Source organism: Cervus canadensis, chromosome 21 (genome assembly GCF_019320065.1).
Source record: "Cervus canadensis isolate Bull #8, Minnesota chromosome 21, ASM1932006v1, whole genome shotgun sequence".
Lineage (NCBI taxonomy): Eukaryota > Metazoa > Chordata > Mammalia > Artiodactyla > Cervidae > Cervus > Cervus canadensis.
Genome location: NC_057406.1, coordinates 51,586,882 through 51,605,166, shown reverse-complemented (window position 1 = coordinate 51,605,166; position 18,285 = coordinate 51,586,882). Strand labels below are relative to the sequence as shown.

Here is an 18,285-nt window from a genome sequence, read left to right as displayed (position 1 = left end):
AATGTACAATTGTAACAAAATGTTAAGAATTTGGGCTAATTCTCAAAGTAAATCCCTTGGTATACAAAGACTCCCTTTCTCTCTAGAAAATAAGACATATTTTAGAACCACAGGTTCATATTCACCTGCTAGTCTGGAACAGAAGAGGCATTTAAGCAAAGTAAACTAAAAAACAAAATACTAAATAGAAATGTACACACTCAAATATCCTGTTCTTTGCTTAAAGTCAACTTATTCCTTGTCATTAAGAGAAGTGCTTCAAGATGCAAACTGTTAATGAAGAGAATAAGGGGTTAAAAGCCAGACCTTTTCCTAATAAAGCAAGTAGATTATAAAATGGGCTTGAAATATATACTTACTGTAACTTTTCATTCTTACTCTCTTTATAACTAAACACACACACATACACAACAAACCCTAGCATTTAATATGTGCAAAATTGCTTACCATTTATTTTAACTTTGGTTAAGTACTTCTTTAGCCTATATCAGACATATTATGGAAGCTATACAAATGATTACAAACATAATAATGAGGTAAGTTAAAATTCTACTAGTGCAAAAAGCAAGCATATGCCAAAAGCAATGCATATGAGTTAAACAAATGCAGAATGAAGCTCTCACCAAGGCAGGTGCTGGGCTAACAAACCAGAGCAGCTCCTTGTAAACACTGTCTGTAAAGTACACATTTAGAGATCACGGATTCATATAGCCACAAAAAAGGTATGCTAACAACACCACAGTAGTGCATTTATTTTACCTTTAGAGTTTGGAAATCTCTCAATACGTGTCTAACAGTTTGCATATTTTCTTCAAGAGAAACTTAATTAGTGAAGACACATTAATTACAAATACTGTAGTACAAAAATCCCAGTTCTTTACAAAAATTATATATTAAAATATTCTATACACTTTAAATTAGTAACTGGAACACACACACACATCAGTTCTGCACAATTAATTCCACCTTTGCTGGGAGCATTATACATGAAGTCTGAGGACATAGCTACTCAGTCAACCGCAACTGGCAAAAGGTTACAAGGTATAAAAAGGACAGACCTGTCCTCCTGCAGTTACTGCAGCTTGGTCTGAAATGTCTTTTCTGCAATTATTGCTCTATATATTTATTCTGGATTCAAATAGGCAGTGGAACCATGAAATTCCTAAAAGGTTTAAAATAAGTCACCTGTATATGTATATGAATATAATATAATGCCTATGTTATCTTTAAGGTTATAATGGAACCTGAGGAAGCTGCCTAATGCTTATATTTCAGTTGTAAAAAAGTTTATACAATTTCAAGGTAAAAACAATGCAAAAATAAAACATTTAGAGCATTTACAAAAATCTTACAAATGTTTAAAACACTATTTCAAAACTCATGTCCTGTTAAGGTGCTTCTTTCTGTGATAAGGAGGACATAAAACTCTGAATTTTAAATTATGAACATTTTAATTTCAGCAAAAGCAAAATTAGATCCATTAAGACAGATGTTAAAATATTTAGGGATAAACTTCACTTCTAATAAACATACTGAATTTAAGTGCTGAAAGGGACCTTAAAGGTAAACTTTTTTTTAACTCCCTCATCTATTAATCAGGAAACTGAGGGCCAGGTAAGTGCTTTGGCCAAAAATATATTCCAATATATTAACCTGGTATGAATCAAGAAAACCCACTAATCTTTTTGTATGTTGCCATGATTCTTGGAAAATGATAAAAATTCCAAAGCAGAGTTTCTGAACTTGCTTCTTTTTTTAACTTCTTAAGCTCTGTGCTAACTGTAGATAAACAAAGAAATGAATCAAATGGCTACTAAAATCAGTATTACAAATATTATCCAGTAGAAGATAGTTGCTAGAGGACCACTGCTCATATAGAATAAAGTGAGAGGGAGTACTCCAAGACTTGACCTTTTCAGGGTAGGGAACATTTACCATATAAGACAGCACAGTGTACAACAGCCAGTTACTAGAATCATCTCAGTAACTCTAGGATGACTGAGTTACATGGCCTTTATAAAAGATATTGGGGTAATAAAGCTTTCTAGCTTTTATCTTAATTTTACTATTTTTCTTTATAATAGAGCTATAACTGTAGGGAAGAATTCATATACTGATTTTCAGAGAGGCTTTGCTTCTTTTCTACTTTTATTTGGATCTAGAATTGAGCAAATACATTTTAAGAACAACTTACAAACTCAAATTCATAACTGCTAGAAATACAGTCAGAGAATACTCTTTTAAATGACAAATCTCCAAAACCAGTTACTAATAAATAATCATCACAATAGCTTCAGTAAAAAAAAAAAAAAAAAAGAAAGAAAGAAAATCAATTTAAAGGTGCTTTTTTATTGTTACCTTGAAGCCATCGAACTTGTGTAGCTGGTCCATATCCCTTTTCATTCTTTGCTGATATCCTGAACACAATGGCAGGCCTGGATGTATAATCAATATGTGCATTTGCAAGCTGCCCAGCAGTTACTATACATGATGTCTTAAGACCACAATAAATCCTCATAAACACAAGTTGACTTGGATTATCTTGTATTTGTGCTGTGCGGATAGCCAAGTAGGCTGAATATTCCAAAATATTTCCAGAAGGTGAAGTTGGAGGTTCCCAGGAAAGATGGATGCCCTCGACATTCTTGAAGAGAGCAGAAAAACAAAAACAGATAAAGGTTCTGAAGTTTTCTCTAATAGCACTTATTATGTTATCTTTAGAACACAAGATGCTTTTCATTAAAGTAACTGTATCAAACGTTACAACTTTTGTTGTTGATTTTTAAAACTTTACCTTACCTGGATCTGTAACATTTAATTTATGCCCTTTTAAAAAACATAACTAGGCTTAAATGTCTGCCTGTACACCCATAGAAAGAGATCTTTCTTATCTGAAAGCAGAGCTTTTCTTCTCTAAACAGAGGTATGATCTTAGGATAAAATATAATCCAATTAAATGCCAGGTGGCACAATGGTGAAAATCTGCCTGCCAATAGCAGAGACGCAAGAGACACAAGATCGATCCTTGAGGTAGGAAGATCCCCTTCCCAACTAGGAAGGACAGGAAATGGCAACTCACTCCAGTATTCATGCCTGGGAAAGTTCAGGCATGGACAGGGGAGCCTAGCAGGCTACAGGCCATGGGGTGGCAAAGAGTCAGACATGAATGAGCGACTGAACACACACATTAAAATTCTCTAGCATAATACTTTTCATTTCTATAACAAGAACAAAATTAATATAAGAAGCATACACAGATCTGACTTTCCAAAATTTGGATGCTATACTTCTGCTTGAAATTTGGGTCCTTAAAGATATCATGCCCAGTAGTGGAATTGCTGGATCATATAGTAGTTTTATTCCTAGCTTTTTAAGAAATCTCCATGTTGTTCTCCATGAGGCTATATAAATTTACATTCCAACCACGAGTGCAAGAGGGTTCCCTTTTCTGCACATCCTCTCCAGCATTTATTATTTGTAGATTTTTTGATGATGACCATTCTGACCAGTGTGGGGTGATACATCATTGTGGTTTTGATTTGCATTTTTCTAATAATAAGCAATGTTGAGTATTTTTTTAATTCCACTACTGGGCATATACCCTGAGAAAATCATAATTGAAAAAGACACATATACCCTAATGTTCACCACAGCACTACTGACAATAGCCAGGACATGGAAGCAACCTAGATGTTGTTCATCAACAGATGAATGGATAAAAGAAGTTGTGGTATATGTGTACAATGGAATATTATTAAGCCATAAAAAGGAATGAATCTGAGTCAGTTCTAGTGAGGTAGATAAACCTAGAGCCTGTTATACAGAGTGAAGTAAGTCAGAAACAGAGAAACAAATATCATATATTAACACATATCTAAAAGAAATCAGTCATGAACATTCATTGGAAGGACTGATGCTGAAGCTGAAACTCCAATACTTTGGCCACCTGATGCGAAGAACTGACTCATTGGAAAAGATCCTGATGCTAGGAAAGACTGAAGGTGGGAGGAGAAGGGGACAACAGAGGATGAGATGGTTGGATGGCATCACCAACTCGATGGACATGAGTTTGAGTAGGCTCCAGGAGTTAGTGATGGACAGGGAGGTCTGGTGTGCTACAATCTATGGGATCACAAAGAGTCAGACACGACTGAGTGACTAAACTGAACTGATGGAATATAGAAAAATGGTACTGATGAAGCTATTTGTAGGGCAGGAGGAGAGACTCAGACATAGAAAACAGACTTATGGGCAGAGCAGGGGAAGGAGAGTGTGGGACTAATTGAGAAAGCAGCACTGAAATATATACATTACCATGTGTAAATCCAATAGCTAATGGGAAGTTACAGGGAAATCAGCATGGAGCTCTGTGATAATCCAGAGGGGTGGGATGGGGTGGGCAGTGGAGAGAGGTTCAGGAGGGAGTGGACATGTGTATACCTATGGCTGATTCTTGATGATGTATAGCAGATACCAACACAACAATGTAAAGCAATTATCCTCCAATTAAAAATAAATAAATTTTTTTTTTTTTAAATAAATAAATTTTTAAAATATCATGAATGAGGACTTCTCTGGTAGCCCAGTGGCTAAGACTCTGTACTCCCAATGCAGGGGGCCCAGGTTGATCCCTGGTCAGGGAACTAGATCCCACATGTTGCAACTAAGACTCAGCAACACAACTACTGAGCCAGCACTCTAGAGCCCACGAGCCGCAACTACTGAGCCCATGTGCCACAACTACTGAAGACCCTGGGCCCTAGAGCCCATGCTCCACAATAAGAGAAGCGATCACGATGAGAAGCCCGCTCACGGTAACGGGAGAGTAGCCCCCACTCACCGTAACTAGAGAAAAGCCCATGCAGCAACAAAGACCCGGGACAGCCAAAAATAAATAAATAATTTAAAAAAAAAGACTCAGCACAGCCAAATAAATGATTTTAAATATATATCATGAGTGATTAGCAAAAAATATTAAAAAAATTTTTAATCCACCCCTTTTAGATATCTCTCATTTCATCAGACACTAAAAGGAATCTCTAAACTGATAGTTTTACTTCATGTACAAAGTTTCACTAATTTAAATCATTAAGTCTTGACCTGATGGCTCACCTTTGAAATTCTGACTGCAGAAGGAGCTCCAGGAAAACCGGGAATACAAGTTTTAAATTCACTGATTTTGCTGAAAGGGCCTATTCCACAACCATTGATGGCAGCAACCCTGAATCTGTATCCTGTGCCTGGAACAAGATCTTGTTTCTTAAGTAAACTGTAGTCAGGTACGTCTGCATTTCCTATCTAAAATGTAATATATGCAAAAGTCAAAGAAAAGATGCAATTAATTATTTTTCATTGAATAACAAAACTTTTAAAGAATGAATTAAGTTTTAGGGTTGTAGTGCACATTATTTATTTTCTTCTTTCATACATGGAATGAACCCCCTCAAAATGAACGTAAATAAGCCCATAAATTGGTGATTCTCATCCAGAGGAAAAGTGCCTTTCCAGTTGAGAGTCACTGGTTATAAAAATAAATATAAAGGTATTCTGCACATCAAGAATACAGAGAAAAGAGAAAAAACTAACCACTATTAACAAACTAACAACTATCTCCATGTAAATTTAACTTGGAGTAGAAATCTCAAAAGATTTACTGTCAGTCTAGCCAGGAACGACACCTTTTGGACATAGGCCAAGCAAGCTTGATAGAAAAGGAACAACTAGCATGCAGCAGAGCATTTTAAAAAAATTAATATTCAGCAGATACTGAATAAATATTAAATAACCAGATTGCATACTCCAGGTGGGAAGCTCATAACACCTACAACTTTCAGTTTTTACATCACTGTGCCAAAGTTTCATCCCATTTTTAAGGGAGTTACTCCATTTCACAGATGAGGAAACTGAGTCTCAGTGAGGTTAAACAAGTGATTTGTCCAAGGTCACACTGTCAAGTGCTGAAACTGATGAGTCAAACTCAAGTTTACTAGCTCTAAATTTTATGTTTCCTTCTTTTGGGAAAGACAGATAGCTACCAGGCCCTTAGATCCAGGTATTTCCATATATATGAAATCAAACTACAGCCAGAAATTTTGTTAGACATAATATTAACACAATATTAACCAGGATGTCTATTTTTGTTAAGAATTGGGAGGTTAAATATATAAAAGTGGGACACCAGAAAATAGTATTAGAGAAACTAAAATATAAAGATAAATGTTATATTCTCGAGACATTTGTAAGATCTTTGGGAGATTCAAACCTGAATATCCATTTTGTTGGCAATTCCCCCTCTGCAATTCCCATTCCAGAAAAAAATTAGTTCAGTATGCTTTGGAGCTGTTATCTATTTCATATTCTTAGAAGGTTAATGTCTCATCTATATATATAAGGTCCTAACTGTATTCAATAGTGTTAAGGGCTTTACATTTCTTAAATTATGAAATTGGGACTAACAAAAGTTCTAAGTAAAAAAAAAAAAGTTCCGTTCTAAACACTCCAGGTTACAACATTAGAGATACTTCAAGAAATCTTTATCTGTACTGGCCAGACTGTATCATTTATGACTCAAAATCCAACCCAATGAGTGTATAAGACTTTTTAAAATAACCTGCTTGTCATATATTCTATAAACAGAGCCTTAAAAAAGAATACAATAACTATATATACATATAACTCTCAATTACAGGTAGTGAACAGATCCCAATTTCACTCATTCCTGAATCAGGATTACTTAAAGTTCCATGTTTAAGGCTTATAACTAACAGTGTAGAAAATACATCAATAGCTACCTTTGAAATGCTTTGCTTCCCTTTTGGCAGCAAATAAAACTGGCTCACCAAAGCTGTATTATTTTTAAAAATTCCTACGTCACACCACTGTCGTTCTCCTGCTTTCATCATGGCCACTGGATTTGAAGGAGTCTCTTTCTAATTTCAGAGAAAGAAAAATTTATTAAGACTCTTACTGAACATACAAGAAATGCCAAGATTTAATAACTCCATGCAGTGATCTACAAGTAGGTATATGGGTAAACACCACAACATTAATAGATCATAAGTAAATAAACTCTTAACAGATGAGGTCAACTGACAGTGAGACAGGGATGCCAATTCAAACACAGGGAGTGACAGGCATTCTCCAAGTCAGTAGCTCTGTGCTATCAACCTAGCTGGAGTTAGCATGCTTTCCAATCAGTGATACATTAAAATGCCAGCTATTTTATAGAACACTGTCATTTCAGAGACTCTCTCAGAAAATGTAATAATCCCTTTAGTGTGACATTACAACTCGCTCCAAAAGGAGCAAATAAGGAAAAATTCATGGCAAGCTGGCTTATTTCTAGATTCAAAAACAACTAGCAGAAATTCAGTGATCTTTGCACTTGAAATACCTGTGATTCTCCAAACCTAAAAGGAGAAAAAATGTTCAAACTAAAATGCAATTTGAATATAATTTAGCATACACTAAAGAGGAGCAGATTAAACAGTTGACATTTTTATCTTGCTTTAACAAATAAACTTCCTGTACCTTAAACTACTTTTAGTGATAAGTGAGTTATACTTATCCTTTTTAAGCCATCTTCTTTATAAACGAGACACTGTTTCCAGAAGCTCTAAACAAATATGTACTTCAGTTACTTATTTCTGTCTTAAATATATAATAGCAGAGGTACATGCTTATAACTCACAGTACTTGCTATTGAGGCTATCATACATGACAAAGTGAGCTAACCAGAGAGTCTTTAAGGTTTTTAAAAGATAAATAGCTTTAAACTTGTTAAAACGGTCTTCAACAACTTTTATAAAACAACTGGCTCCAACTGCAACTATAGATACCATTCCAACTGATGCACTGTAAAACAGATTTAAGAGAAAAAAATCATTTTAATAATTCTTCTTTGAGAAGAGTTATTAGAACACTAGCGCTTAACATTCTGGAAAGGTGAAAGCTGATGAAGGTAAAGACATGACCAAAATTCACAGAATCATGACTGAAAGAAAACTAAAACTACAGACTATTCTTGAAGGTTCTAAACAGTAAATGTTAGGTTAAATAAAAACTCTTGCTCATAGCAATAAAGTTGAAATGACGGATAATTTAAAAACATACAAAACCACATATATGTATTATCCTCCTGTTCATCCACTTGAGACAATCTTATATTTGTGAGGCATATTCCTGGCATTTAAGTTTGGTACCCGGCAGACTAATTCTGGCCTTCCATCAAAAAGTCCAATGTTAGAGATTATTAGGATATCCTACAGGTATGTCTGACTCAAAATTGAAATATTCTGTTGCTCTCCTATTAAGCATCCAGCAATAAAACCATTTAAGTTTTATGTTCTATAACATGTCCTTTTATTCTTTAAATTGTTAAGTAATTTACATATATACATATATCTCTGTATATACACACATTTCCAATTATGAAAGTTAACATTATAGAAAAATACTGAAAACATAAAGAAGAAGTAAAAATTATCTTTGGCCCCACAACCTGAAGAAAATCATCTAGCACTGTAGTGTAGATTTGTGTGGACTCATGTGAGAGTGTGAATGTATGTACTGTGTGTTTTTAATAAAATTGGGAATGCACTATATATTATTATTTTTTAATCCAACTTTTTCCACTTAAGATTATACTGTGAACAGTTTTCTCTTTAACCCTCCATTTTTCAATCTGTGTCAAGTAATTACTAAGAGGATACCCAAGAGCCTTTTCCTGAACTTAGGTTGAAGTTGCTCAGCATTTAAAGTGTATTCAGCCATCAGTAAGCAATCTCATCTGCAGGGCACATACTTACAGAAAACGGCACCATGGCAGCATGTGCCTCCACACGGCTTATCTTAGTTGCAGGCAGTGCACACGTTTCATCAACTAAAAATCAAACAATTCATCAGATAAGACTTATATAGTCACTGAGCAAACAGATACATTAAAATGTAACTTATAAATATGCAAAAACAGCCAGAGAGAGAAAAAAAATCACAACAATTAGAAATACGGACCCTCTAACTTGAACTAATTCACAAAGCTCAGTTTTCAAGGATTTGATGACTAGCTGGAACTTCAGAGAATGTTTGTCAAACATGAAATACAATTCCTGTTGCAAAATCATAAAATAAGAATTTACAAAATCAGAAATTGATCAAGCTATAAGAACTGTTACTCCATAGCATAGAACTAATCTTTTCTAAGGAAAAAAAATTTTGCTGAATAAACTCATGGTAGGAAAGATAAAGTCTGACTGTATTACAGTGCAGCAGAGAATATATTATATAATGATTTTAAATGAAATGCCTTTATCTTTTTATATTCAATTCAATCCAAGATGAAATGCAATTCCCATCTAAAACAAATACGTTTGCTGAATTTCTATACAAAAATGGCTCAAAATACAGTATGTGAAACACATTTCAAACCTTCAGCTTTGGTACTGAATGTTGTTAGTGAAGTTTCATCTTTAACAACTGCCCCATTTGTACTGGATGATTCAGTTTTAATGGTCTGCTGGGTTACCATAGTTTGTGCGCTGGAAACAGTACTGGATACAGAAGTTTCAGGGATTACTGTTCTTAAGTCCAGGCAACTACTTAGAACACCTATATCTGCTGAAGTGTGAGGACCTAAAATTAAAAGGAAAAGATTAACTATTAACAAATGAATATCTGCAAGTAATTGCTGTATCTTAGAGTTCTTGTCACCCAATTCGAGGCATTTTCAATTTTAAAATCATTAAACGTGAACACCACAAATGTCAGCCATATGACTTAACCATTAGGCATAACATATCAAGATTTAGAAAAATAAAATGCATCAAATCCATGGATGTCCAACTTCTCAGCTCCTTCGTCCATTCTAAACCCTGAACCACTGTTCTTAAACTCTACTCAACCATAGATCAAATGGCTGTCCTAAACTAGAAATGTATTTATGACTCTGCCCAGTCCCTCTGTCTTCTCTTCCATTCCAGAAGATGACCTCTCTCCTAAGGTAAGTTTAATCTATTCTCTTGTGCTCTTGGTCCCATTCCTTCCCCTGTATTTTGGGATCCTCTCTTATCAATCATTCCTTTCTCTTCAGGGTTGTTTTCAAATTCTTCTGCAGAAGTTTTGGCCCTCAGTCTATACATATTATCAAGTATTCTCCAGTCACCATCTTCCCTCACTACTTTCCTTCAGAGCAGTCTACTTTCTTGACCACCCCAATCTGATTGAGCACACCACTCTAAGGAAATGGCTCTGACAAATGTCCAGGGATACTTAGCTCTAAGGGATACTGATCAATTTTCATTTACTTGACCTCTCTGAAATATAAACAATGCTGACATACTTTTTTTGAAGTTGTTTCTGTCTATGACTTGTATTCACTCATGTATGCATCATAAATGTATAGTTATAAATGGTAATACCCACTACAGAGGTAAAAAAATATGATACCAATTTTTTTGGTTCTTTGCCTAACCTTCTTGGGAAGCCTTTTCAATCTCTTTAGCTGACTTTTCTTGTCCAAACGACTCTTTAAATGCAGGTATTTTCCAAGCCCTATCTTGTCTCCCTTTGCACATTTCCCTGGTGCTTTAGCTACCATTTACAAATCACACGTCTCTCAACTATGTATGTCCAAGGCACAGTGTCAGGTCCTGAGAATCCAGCAGTGAACAAGTCAGAGAAGGTCCTTGTTCTTGTGGATGTTAGATATTGTTAACTTTATATTTCCAGCCAAGAACTGCCTTCTAGACTCCAGACCTAAGTATCCAACTGCCCATTAGAAATCTTTACCAACATGTTCCTCAAGTGCCTCAAAAACAGCAAGTTCAAGGTTGAACCTACCTTATTCCCAAATCTGTTCTTGCCTCTGTATTTCTTATCCTAATGAAGAGTATCATCATCCACTGAATGTTCAACCCAGAAAACTGGGAGTCATATTCGACTTGTTTTCATTTCTCATATACAACCAGTTTCCTAGTCTAATAGGTGCCACTTTCTAAAAGTCTCTGAACTAATGTATTCTCTCCTCTCCATCTCACCCACTGCTTTAGTCTCTATGCATCTCTTTAAGTCCTAAAAGAACCTTCTAACAAGTCTCCCAAACATCTCCTATAATAGGTCTTCCTGATGGTGAGGCTAGAATGTCCTTTCCAAAATAAAAAACAAAAACTAATCATGCCACTCTTTCACTTTTGAAAAATACCAGCTATTCCAACCTACAGAGGAAAAGTCCAATCTCCTCTTGTTAACCTGAGACTAGCTAGCCATTCATTTACATATTTGAATATCTATGATGTGCCAGATACTGTCATTGTATAATCACTCGTTTCCCCATTTGCCTAATATTAATTTTATCCAAACTGCCTTATAAGTAGGATTTAGAGTGCATTAGGACCCTAAAATCTCAAAGGTCATATTTGTTTTCAAGAGTGTAAACGTCTTTACATGATGGCCATAGAAAATCACTATAAAAATTTAAACTGATATTTAGTACCAAGCTTTTATAATTCTGACCAAATGATTCCCTTACATCAGCAAATCAACAAAACAAAGTCTCTCCTCTTCCACAAGTAATGAAATCAGAAAAACTATAGGAAACTATTTTTCTTGAATATTTTTATCTACCATGGGTTCTTAAAGAAAAATGGAAATAAAAAGAATATGTCTTGTTATTTACTGAAGAGGGATTAGCTTTTTATTAACTGTCACAATTTTTTCAAGTTAAAAATGAAGCCACATATTACTATGCCAGGGATATATCAGAATAAGATTTATAAAGTAATTTTAGATACTGAAATCACAGGTAACATTTAATATATCACAAATGATATCAGAATATTCAAATTAAAATCTTTTAAATATAAGAGCCATCAAATTATAAGCTGTTCCATGCATTCAACAGGCTAATCAAGAGTTCTCATAAATGAACTATCCTTCTGAGGATAATACAGTTATTTGCTAAACAAATATTTATTTATTTATTAAGTGACTACGATTTGCCAAGCATGGATCTGGGTGCTGGGGAAATATATGTGAATAAGACAGACAAAATCCTGACCCAAAATAAATAATTACAGATAGTTATAGGACAACAGAATAATGGAACAGTGACACTGAACACACTGGCCAACCTCAAATGGCATATAAGAGCTTGCCTCATTTAAATTCTGTAGTTAATAACTAATCATCACTATTTAGGTGAGTTCTTGCTTGGTACCTTGACATCATTTTAATTAGGGTCAATATGGTAAGTATATATCATATTTTGAAACTGGATCCAAACTATGTAACATTTACTTTTTCAAAGACTCTAAAATTCTCTATCATTATAAAAAGCTTTAGCTTTATTTTAAAATGCCATCTTTATACCTTCATTTTTCCTTAGCATATCCACCATACAACTATTATGATTAGAAGCATTAGCTGCCAAAGATGAATGTGAAGAGGCATTAGAATCAGTTGATGCTTTGAGATCTGGTTTGTTTTTCACTGAAGTTCCTTTCATGGCTGTATGTTCAGATTTTACACTGTTCACTATTTCACTGATCTACAAGAAAGAAAATAATTTATTGCAGCAAGCAATGTTCAATTAAATAGACATATATGTAAAAATGAGCAAAATAATTTACAACTTAAAGGCTTTTGAAAATAAATTCTCCAAAATATAAAACAGCTTAAATTATAGTCTTATTTTGTATAGTATTATTCTTTAAATTTTATAATAGCTTAAGAAAACAATTTCTTTCCACTTAATATCCATTCTCAAAAGATTAGTTCTGAAGGGAAAAGGAACAGTAAAATTTGAGGGAATAAAATTTATATTTTACAAGTGGTAGCTAGTATTCAAGTAAATATGGACAAGCTGAACCAACCTTGACAGCACATTAAAAAGCAGAGACACTACTTTGCCAACAAAGGTCCCTCTAGTCAAAGCTATGATTTTTCCAGTAGTCATGTATGGATGTGAGAGTTGGACCATAAAGAAGGCTGAGCGCCAAAGAACTGATGCTTTTGAACTGTGGTGTTGGAGAAGACTCTTGAGAGTCCCTTGGACTGCAAGGAGATCAAACCAGTCCATCCTAAAAGAAATCAGTGCTGAATATTCTTTGGAAGGACTGATGTTGAAGCTGAAACTCCAATACTTTGGCCACTGGATGCAAAGCACTGACTCCCTGGAAAAGACGCTGATGCTGGGAAAGATTGAAAGTAGGAGGAGAAGGGAACGACAGAGGATGAGATGGTTGGATGGCATCACCAACTTGATGGACATGAGTTTGAATAAGCTCCGGGAGTTGGTGATAGACAGGGAGGCCTGGAGTGCTGCAGTCCATGGGGTCTCAAAGAGTCGGACATGACTGAGTGACTGAACTGAACTGAATAGGTGACAACACCCAAGGTACTGAGTTTAACATTCTGGTCAAATTTTCTTCTTTTTTTCAAATTTTTTAAACAAGATTAGACATTTATACTAAAGATGTTATGTGTGTGCTAAGTCACTCCAGTCGTTGCCAACTCTTTGCAACCCCATGGACTGTAGCCTGCCAGGCAAGAATACTGGAGTGGGTTGCCATGCCCTCCTCCAGGGGATCTTCCCCACCTAGGGATCAGTGTCTCTTACGTCTCCTGCACTGGCAAGCAGATTCTTCACAACTATAGCACCACCTGGGAAGCTCTTACTAAAGATCTTATGACTCCTAAAAGAAAAATCTGTTACGTGAAACCTTCAAGCATACGAATTATTTTGTATGACTGAGTTTTCCATATAGGCATCAAGATTTAATACACACACATATCAATATTCTTCACCATTAAACATTTTAGATAGTAATCTTCCTAATCACCTGTTTATTTTCTTAAAGATACTATAATAAACACATTTAAACCTTTCGATATTTCAAATCACCAATTTACATTGGTGATATCAGTTCAGTTCAGTTCAGTTCAATTCAGTCGCTCAGTCGTGTTCGATTCTTTGTGACCCCATGAACCGCAGCACGCCAGGCCTCCCTGTCCATCACCAACTCCCAGAGCCCACCCAAACCCATGTCCATCGAGTCGGTGATGTCATCCAATCATCTCATTCTCTGTCATCCCCTTCTCCTCCTGCCCTCAATCTTTCCCAGCATCAGGGTCTTTTCAAATGAGTCAGCTCTTCGCATCAGGTGGCCAAAGTATTGGAGTTTCTATAGCAATAACTATAGGTCTACTGAACCATAAAAGTGATCTGGCTTCATTCAAATACCCCAATATCGCCTGCCTCTTTTTAGTTACCTGTTTTTTGTTACTTTTCTGTCTCTATCTTTAATGTCAATTAGAACTATATTGTCAATTACAATTTCTCATGGCTCAAAGGATACTTGTTCATAATATGCCCTCTGTGAGGTACTCAGTCACTCAGCCATGTCTGACTCTTTGAAACCGCATGGACTGTAGCCCGCCAGGCCCCTCTGTCCATGGGGATTCTCCAGGCAAGAACACTGGAGTGAGCAGACATTCCTTTCTCCAGGGGATCTTCCGACCCACAAATCGAGCCAGGGTCTCCTGCTTTGCAGGCAGATTCTTTACCAGCTGAGCTACCAGGGAAGCCCAAGATACACACTACCTCCATTCTAATTGATGGTGATTATGCTATTGTTAATAAATGATGATGATGATATCCACAACCATTAGGGACCATTATACTACCTGACAGGCCCCATGATACATATTTATAAAGTCTGAATCTCACTTAATTTTCACAAGAATTCTATAAATTGGATAATCTCACCCTAGCTTATAGATGGAAAATAACAAGACTCAGAGATCTTAGATAACATACCCATGGTCAAGTAGCCAGCAAGCAGCAAAGCGAGAATTTGACCTCAAGTTTATTTCTCTATGAACTCCCCATGTCATACTATCTGAGAGCATAGTACAGTGAAGTGCAAAAAATGAGGCATGCCTTTATAAAGCAGAAAAGGCTGAAGCTAAGAGCCTGTAGGTGGAAAGTCATGGACAGGTGAACCATTTTTGCTAAAGAGCCCAGAAAGGCTTGGAAATTGGAGGCATCAGGTTCTTTGGAGGCTGAAGTACAGAGTGCAAATAAACACCAGAGGACCATCATATGGAAGACTATATAAAAAGTGGTTGTATGGGGAGGGGTGGGAGAGAGATTCAAGAGGGAGGTGACATATGTATACCTATGGCTGATTCATGTTGATATTTGGGAGAAACCAACACAATTCTATAAAGCAATTATCCTTCAGTTAAAAAATAAATAAATTTAAAACTAAAAAAAAAAGTGGTTGTAGCCCCAGCTCTGCTCTTCCAGTATACAAAGGCAAACAAATGCCACACCTCGATTCTAACTGAAGAAGGCAGGTAGGTACAAAGATTGAAATGGGAGGCTCTGGACTGTAGTACAGTACCTCTCTGGAGAGGATGGAGAACAGGCAACCTACTGAAAATGGGGATTAAGTGAAAGTCTGTACACTGAACAGAGAGATACCGCTTACCCTGCATTAAGCTCCAGGCTTAAAACCCATAAGCAAGACGTTGGAGAAGGAAACCAGGGGAAACCCATTGGTCCAAGAGAAAAGATACTAGTATTTGTGGATTCTCACCCAGAAACCCTCATTAAGGTCTACTAATAAAACACGTCTATATGCATAGAGCCACTATGGTCTGAATATTTGTGTCCTCCACAATTACATGTTGAAATCTAAGCCCCAAGGTAATGGTATAAGAAAGCAGCACCTTTGAGCTGTGACTAGTGCCCTTATAAAAGTGGCCAAGAAAGATCAGTTGTTCCTCCCATCATGTGAGGAGGATACAACGAGAAGTTAGCAGTCTACAACCCTGCAGAGGTTCCTCACCAAAACTCGACCATACAGGCGCCCTGATCTTGGACTTCCAGACTCCAGAAATGCAGGAAATAAATCTCTCTTGTTTATAAGCCATCTAGGCTATGGTATTTTGCTAGAGCAGGCCAAATGGACTAAGACAGCTTCTAAGCTCCTTTTTAATGCCTCACTTTAAACATGAAAGGATACCAAGCATCACCAGACATTTGTTGACAGGCTCTAATATGGAAGTCTAAGACCAATTTTTTTTTAAAGGAGCTTGAAAAAAAGAACTAATGCTGAGAGCAGAATATAACTCCACTTTTTTTTAAAAAAAAAAAAGCAAAATTCTTGAAGAGATAAGAGAGATATTATATTTTTGAAGCAAAAATAAAATGCCATAAAGAAAAGAAAGAGTAGGATCAGGTTTTTAGAGAGTAACTGTGTGGCTGAATATATTTAAAAATTGAATAAAAGATTTATTCAAATGAAGAAACTTTTTAGAAAGCAGACCAGACAGAAGAAAAGATAGAAAATGAAAAGTTAAATCAGAGGATTAGTTCAGGAGGACCATCATTCAATAACAGGAGTAACAAAGAAAAGAATGTGGAATATAAGAAATAATCAGTAATGAAAGCCATTAGTTCCCAGAATGACACAGTCCACTGAATGGACAGCACAGTGAATGAAGCAAGGAGATACACTCTAAGGTACATCCTTGTTGAAATTTCTGAGAACTGGGGATTAAAATGAAACAATTAGGTCTCATGTAAATGATCAGGAATCCAAGTGGCATCCGACTTAACAGCATCACTGAATGCTACAAGACAGTAGGAAAATGCCTTTCGGTTTCTCAGCAAAACACTTCCAATATAAAATTCTATAACCCAGCCAAACTACCAACCTAATGTAACAGAGGAGAGGCATTTTCAGATATGGAAGATCTTAAAATGTTTACCTTTCATACTCCCTTTCTCAGGAAATTATTGGAGAATATCAAAAAAAGAGAATGACATGAGATCAAGAAACATAGGCTCTAACACAGAAAAGAGATAAAAGAAGCTTACAATAAAAAACAAATGGGGACTTCCCTGGTAGCCCACTGGTTAAGAAGTTGTCTGCAGGGGACACGGATTGGATCTCTGGTCTGGGCAGATTCCACATGCTGTGGAGTAACTAAGGCCATGTGCCACAGCTACTGCGGTGGCTTCTCTTGCTGAGAAGCACTGGCTCTAGGGAGCACAGGCTTTGGTAGCTATGGTGCACAGGCTTAACTGCCCTGCAGCACGTGGAATCTTCCCAGACCAGGGATTGAACCCACGTCCCCTGCATTGGCAGGCAAATTCTGTATGACTAATTCACACTGTTGTACAGCAGAAACCAACACAACATTGTAAAGAAACTTTCCTCCAACTAAAAAATAAAATAAGAAAAAAGGGGAGGGGAAAAACAGTCCATGCACCACAACTAGAGAGCAGCCCTTACTAGCCACAACTAGAGAAAGGCTACATGCAGCAAAGAAGACCCAGCACAGCCAAAAAAATAAAATTTATTTTTTAAAAAATAAACAAATGGAAGTTTTAAGATCACAGCTGAGTAGCAGGCTTAGAGAAGAACTAGTACAAACGAGAGCACCAGGACAGAGGTTTCAGGAGGGATGTTACTGGGGCAGGGGTAGTGAAGGAAGAAGAGAGAAACTACATGTTTGAGTATGTTGAGAGTTTTATTATTTTATTGGAAAATCAGAGTATGAATTAATGATAGGCAAGAAGAAAACCAAGCGAATGAAAAAGTAAGGCAGTTAACAATGCCAAGAAAAACAAAAAATTACATGAAAAAGGAACAATGTTCATAGCACATTACAGGGCTCAGCTCTGAGTATGTCATCATCACAATGTAAATATCACATAATGATTCAACTAAAAATATTATAAGTGCATGGGAAGAGAAAGGGGAGGAAACAGCAATATTTTAAGAGACAAAAAAAGCTTCATCATCTCCCATTATTGAAGACAATTGATCTAAAACTAGAAAGTCAAGAAGTGGCAGCACAAGGATTTTATTTATAGGCACAAAGGTAGATACAGAAGAAAGATAAAATATTAGAAAGTAGTAGTTTCTAGAGAGGCAGGATCAAGAGCAAATAGGAACAGAGTAGGGAACTGTTACTCTTCATTATAAACCTTGTAGTACCACCTAAATTTATTTTTAAAAATATATATGGTGTGTATGCTTGTGTGTATATTAGCCTCTGATACTATGTGCAATGAGACTTCAATCTCCTAGCCAAGGGTTCTTAATTCAGGCTACTGTCACAATGATACGCAGAACTTTCCTTAAAAACAGTTACCTGGTCATCATCTTAAAGATTCTGCATCACTGGATCTGGGGAAAGGCATGGGAACCTGTGTTTGTTTGTTTTTAATCTCAGAAGTGAATGTGATGTACAGCCATGGTTGAGACTCCCTAT

The 18,285-nt window shown here is 36.1% G+C and overlaps 1 protein-coding gene across 1 annotated transcript in view; it reads right to left on the bottom strand.

Annotated features, from left to right (window-relative positions):
* Positions 1–433: 433 nt before the first annotated feature.
* Positions 434–18,285, bottom strand: part of HCFC2 (host cell factor C2) — a 43,883-nt gene continuing 26,031 nt past the window's right edge. The window contains exons 10-15 of the mRNA XM_043440246.1: positions 12,364–12,541; positions 9,427–9,630; positions 8,808–8,881; positions 6,792–6,929; positions 5,113–5,298; positions 434–2,644 (exon numbers count right to left, since the gene is read on the bottom strand). Of these exons, the coding sequence (XP_043296181.1) occupies positions 2,330–2,644; positions 5,113–5,298; positions 6,792–6,929; positions 8,808–8,881; positions 9,427–9,630; positions 12,364–12,541 (1,095 nt within the window). The 3' untranslated portion in view covers positions 434–2,329. The remainder of the gene's footprint in view (positions 2,645–5,112; positions 5,299–6,791; positions 6,930–8,807; positions 8,882–9,426; positions 9,631–12,363; positions 12,542–18,285) is intronic.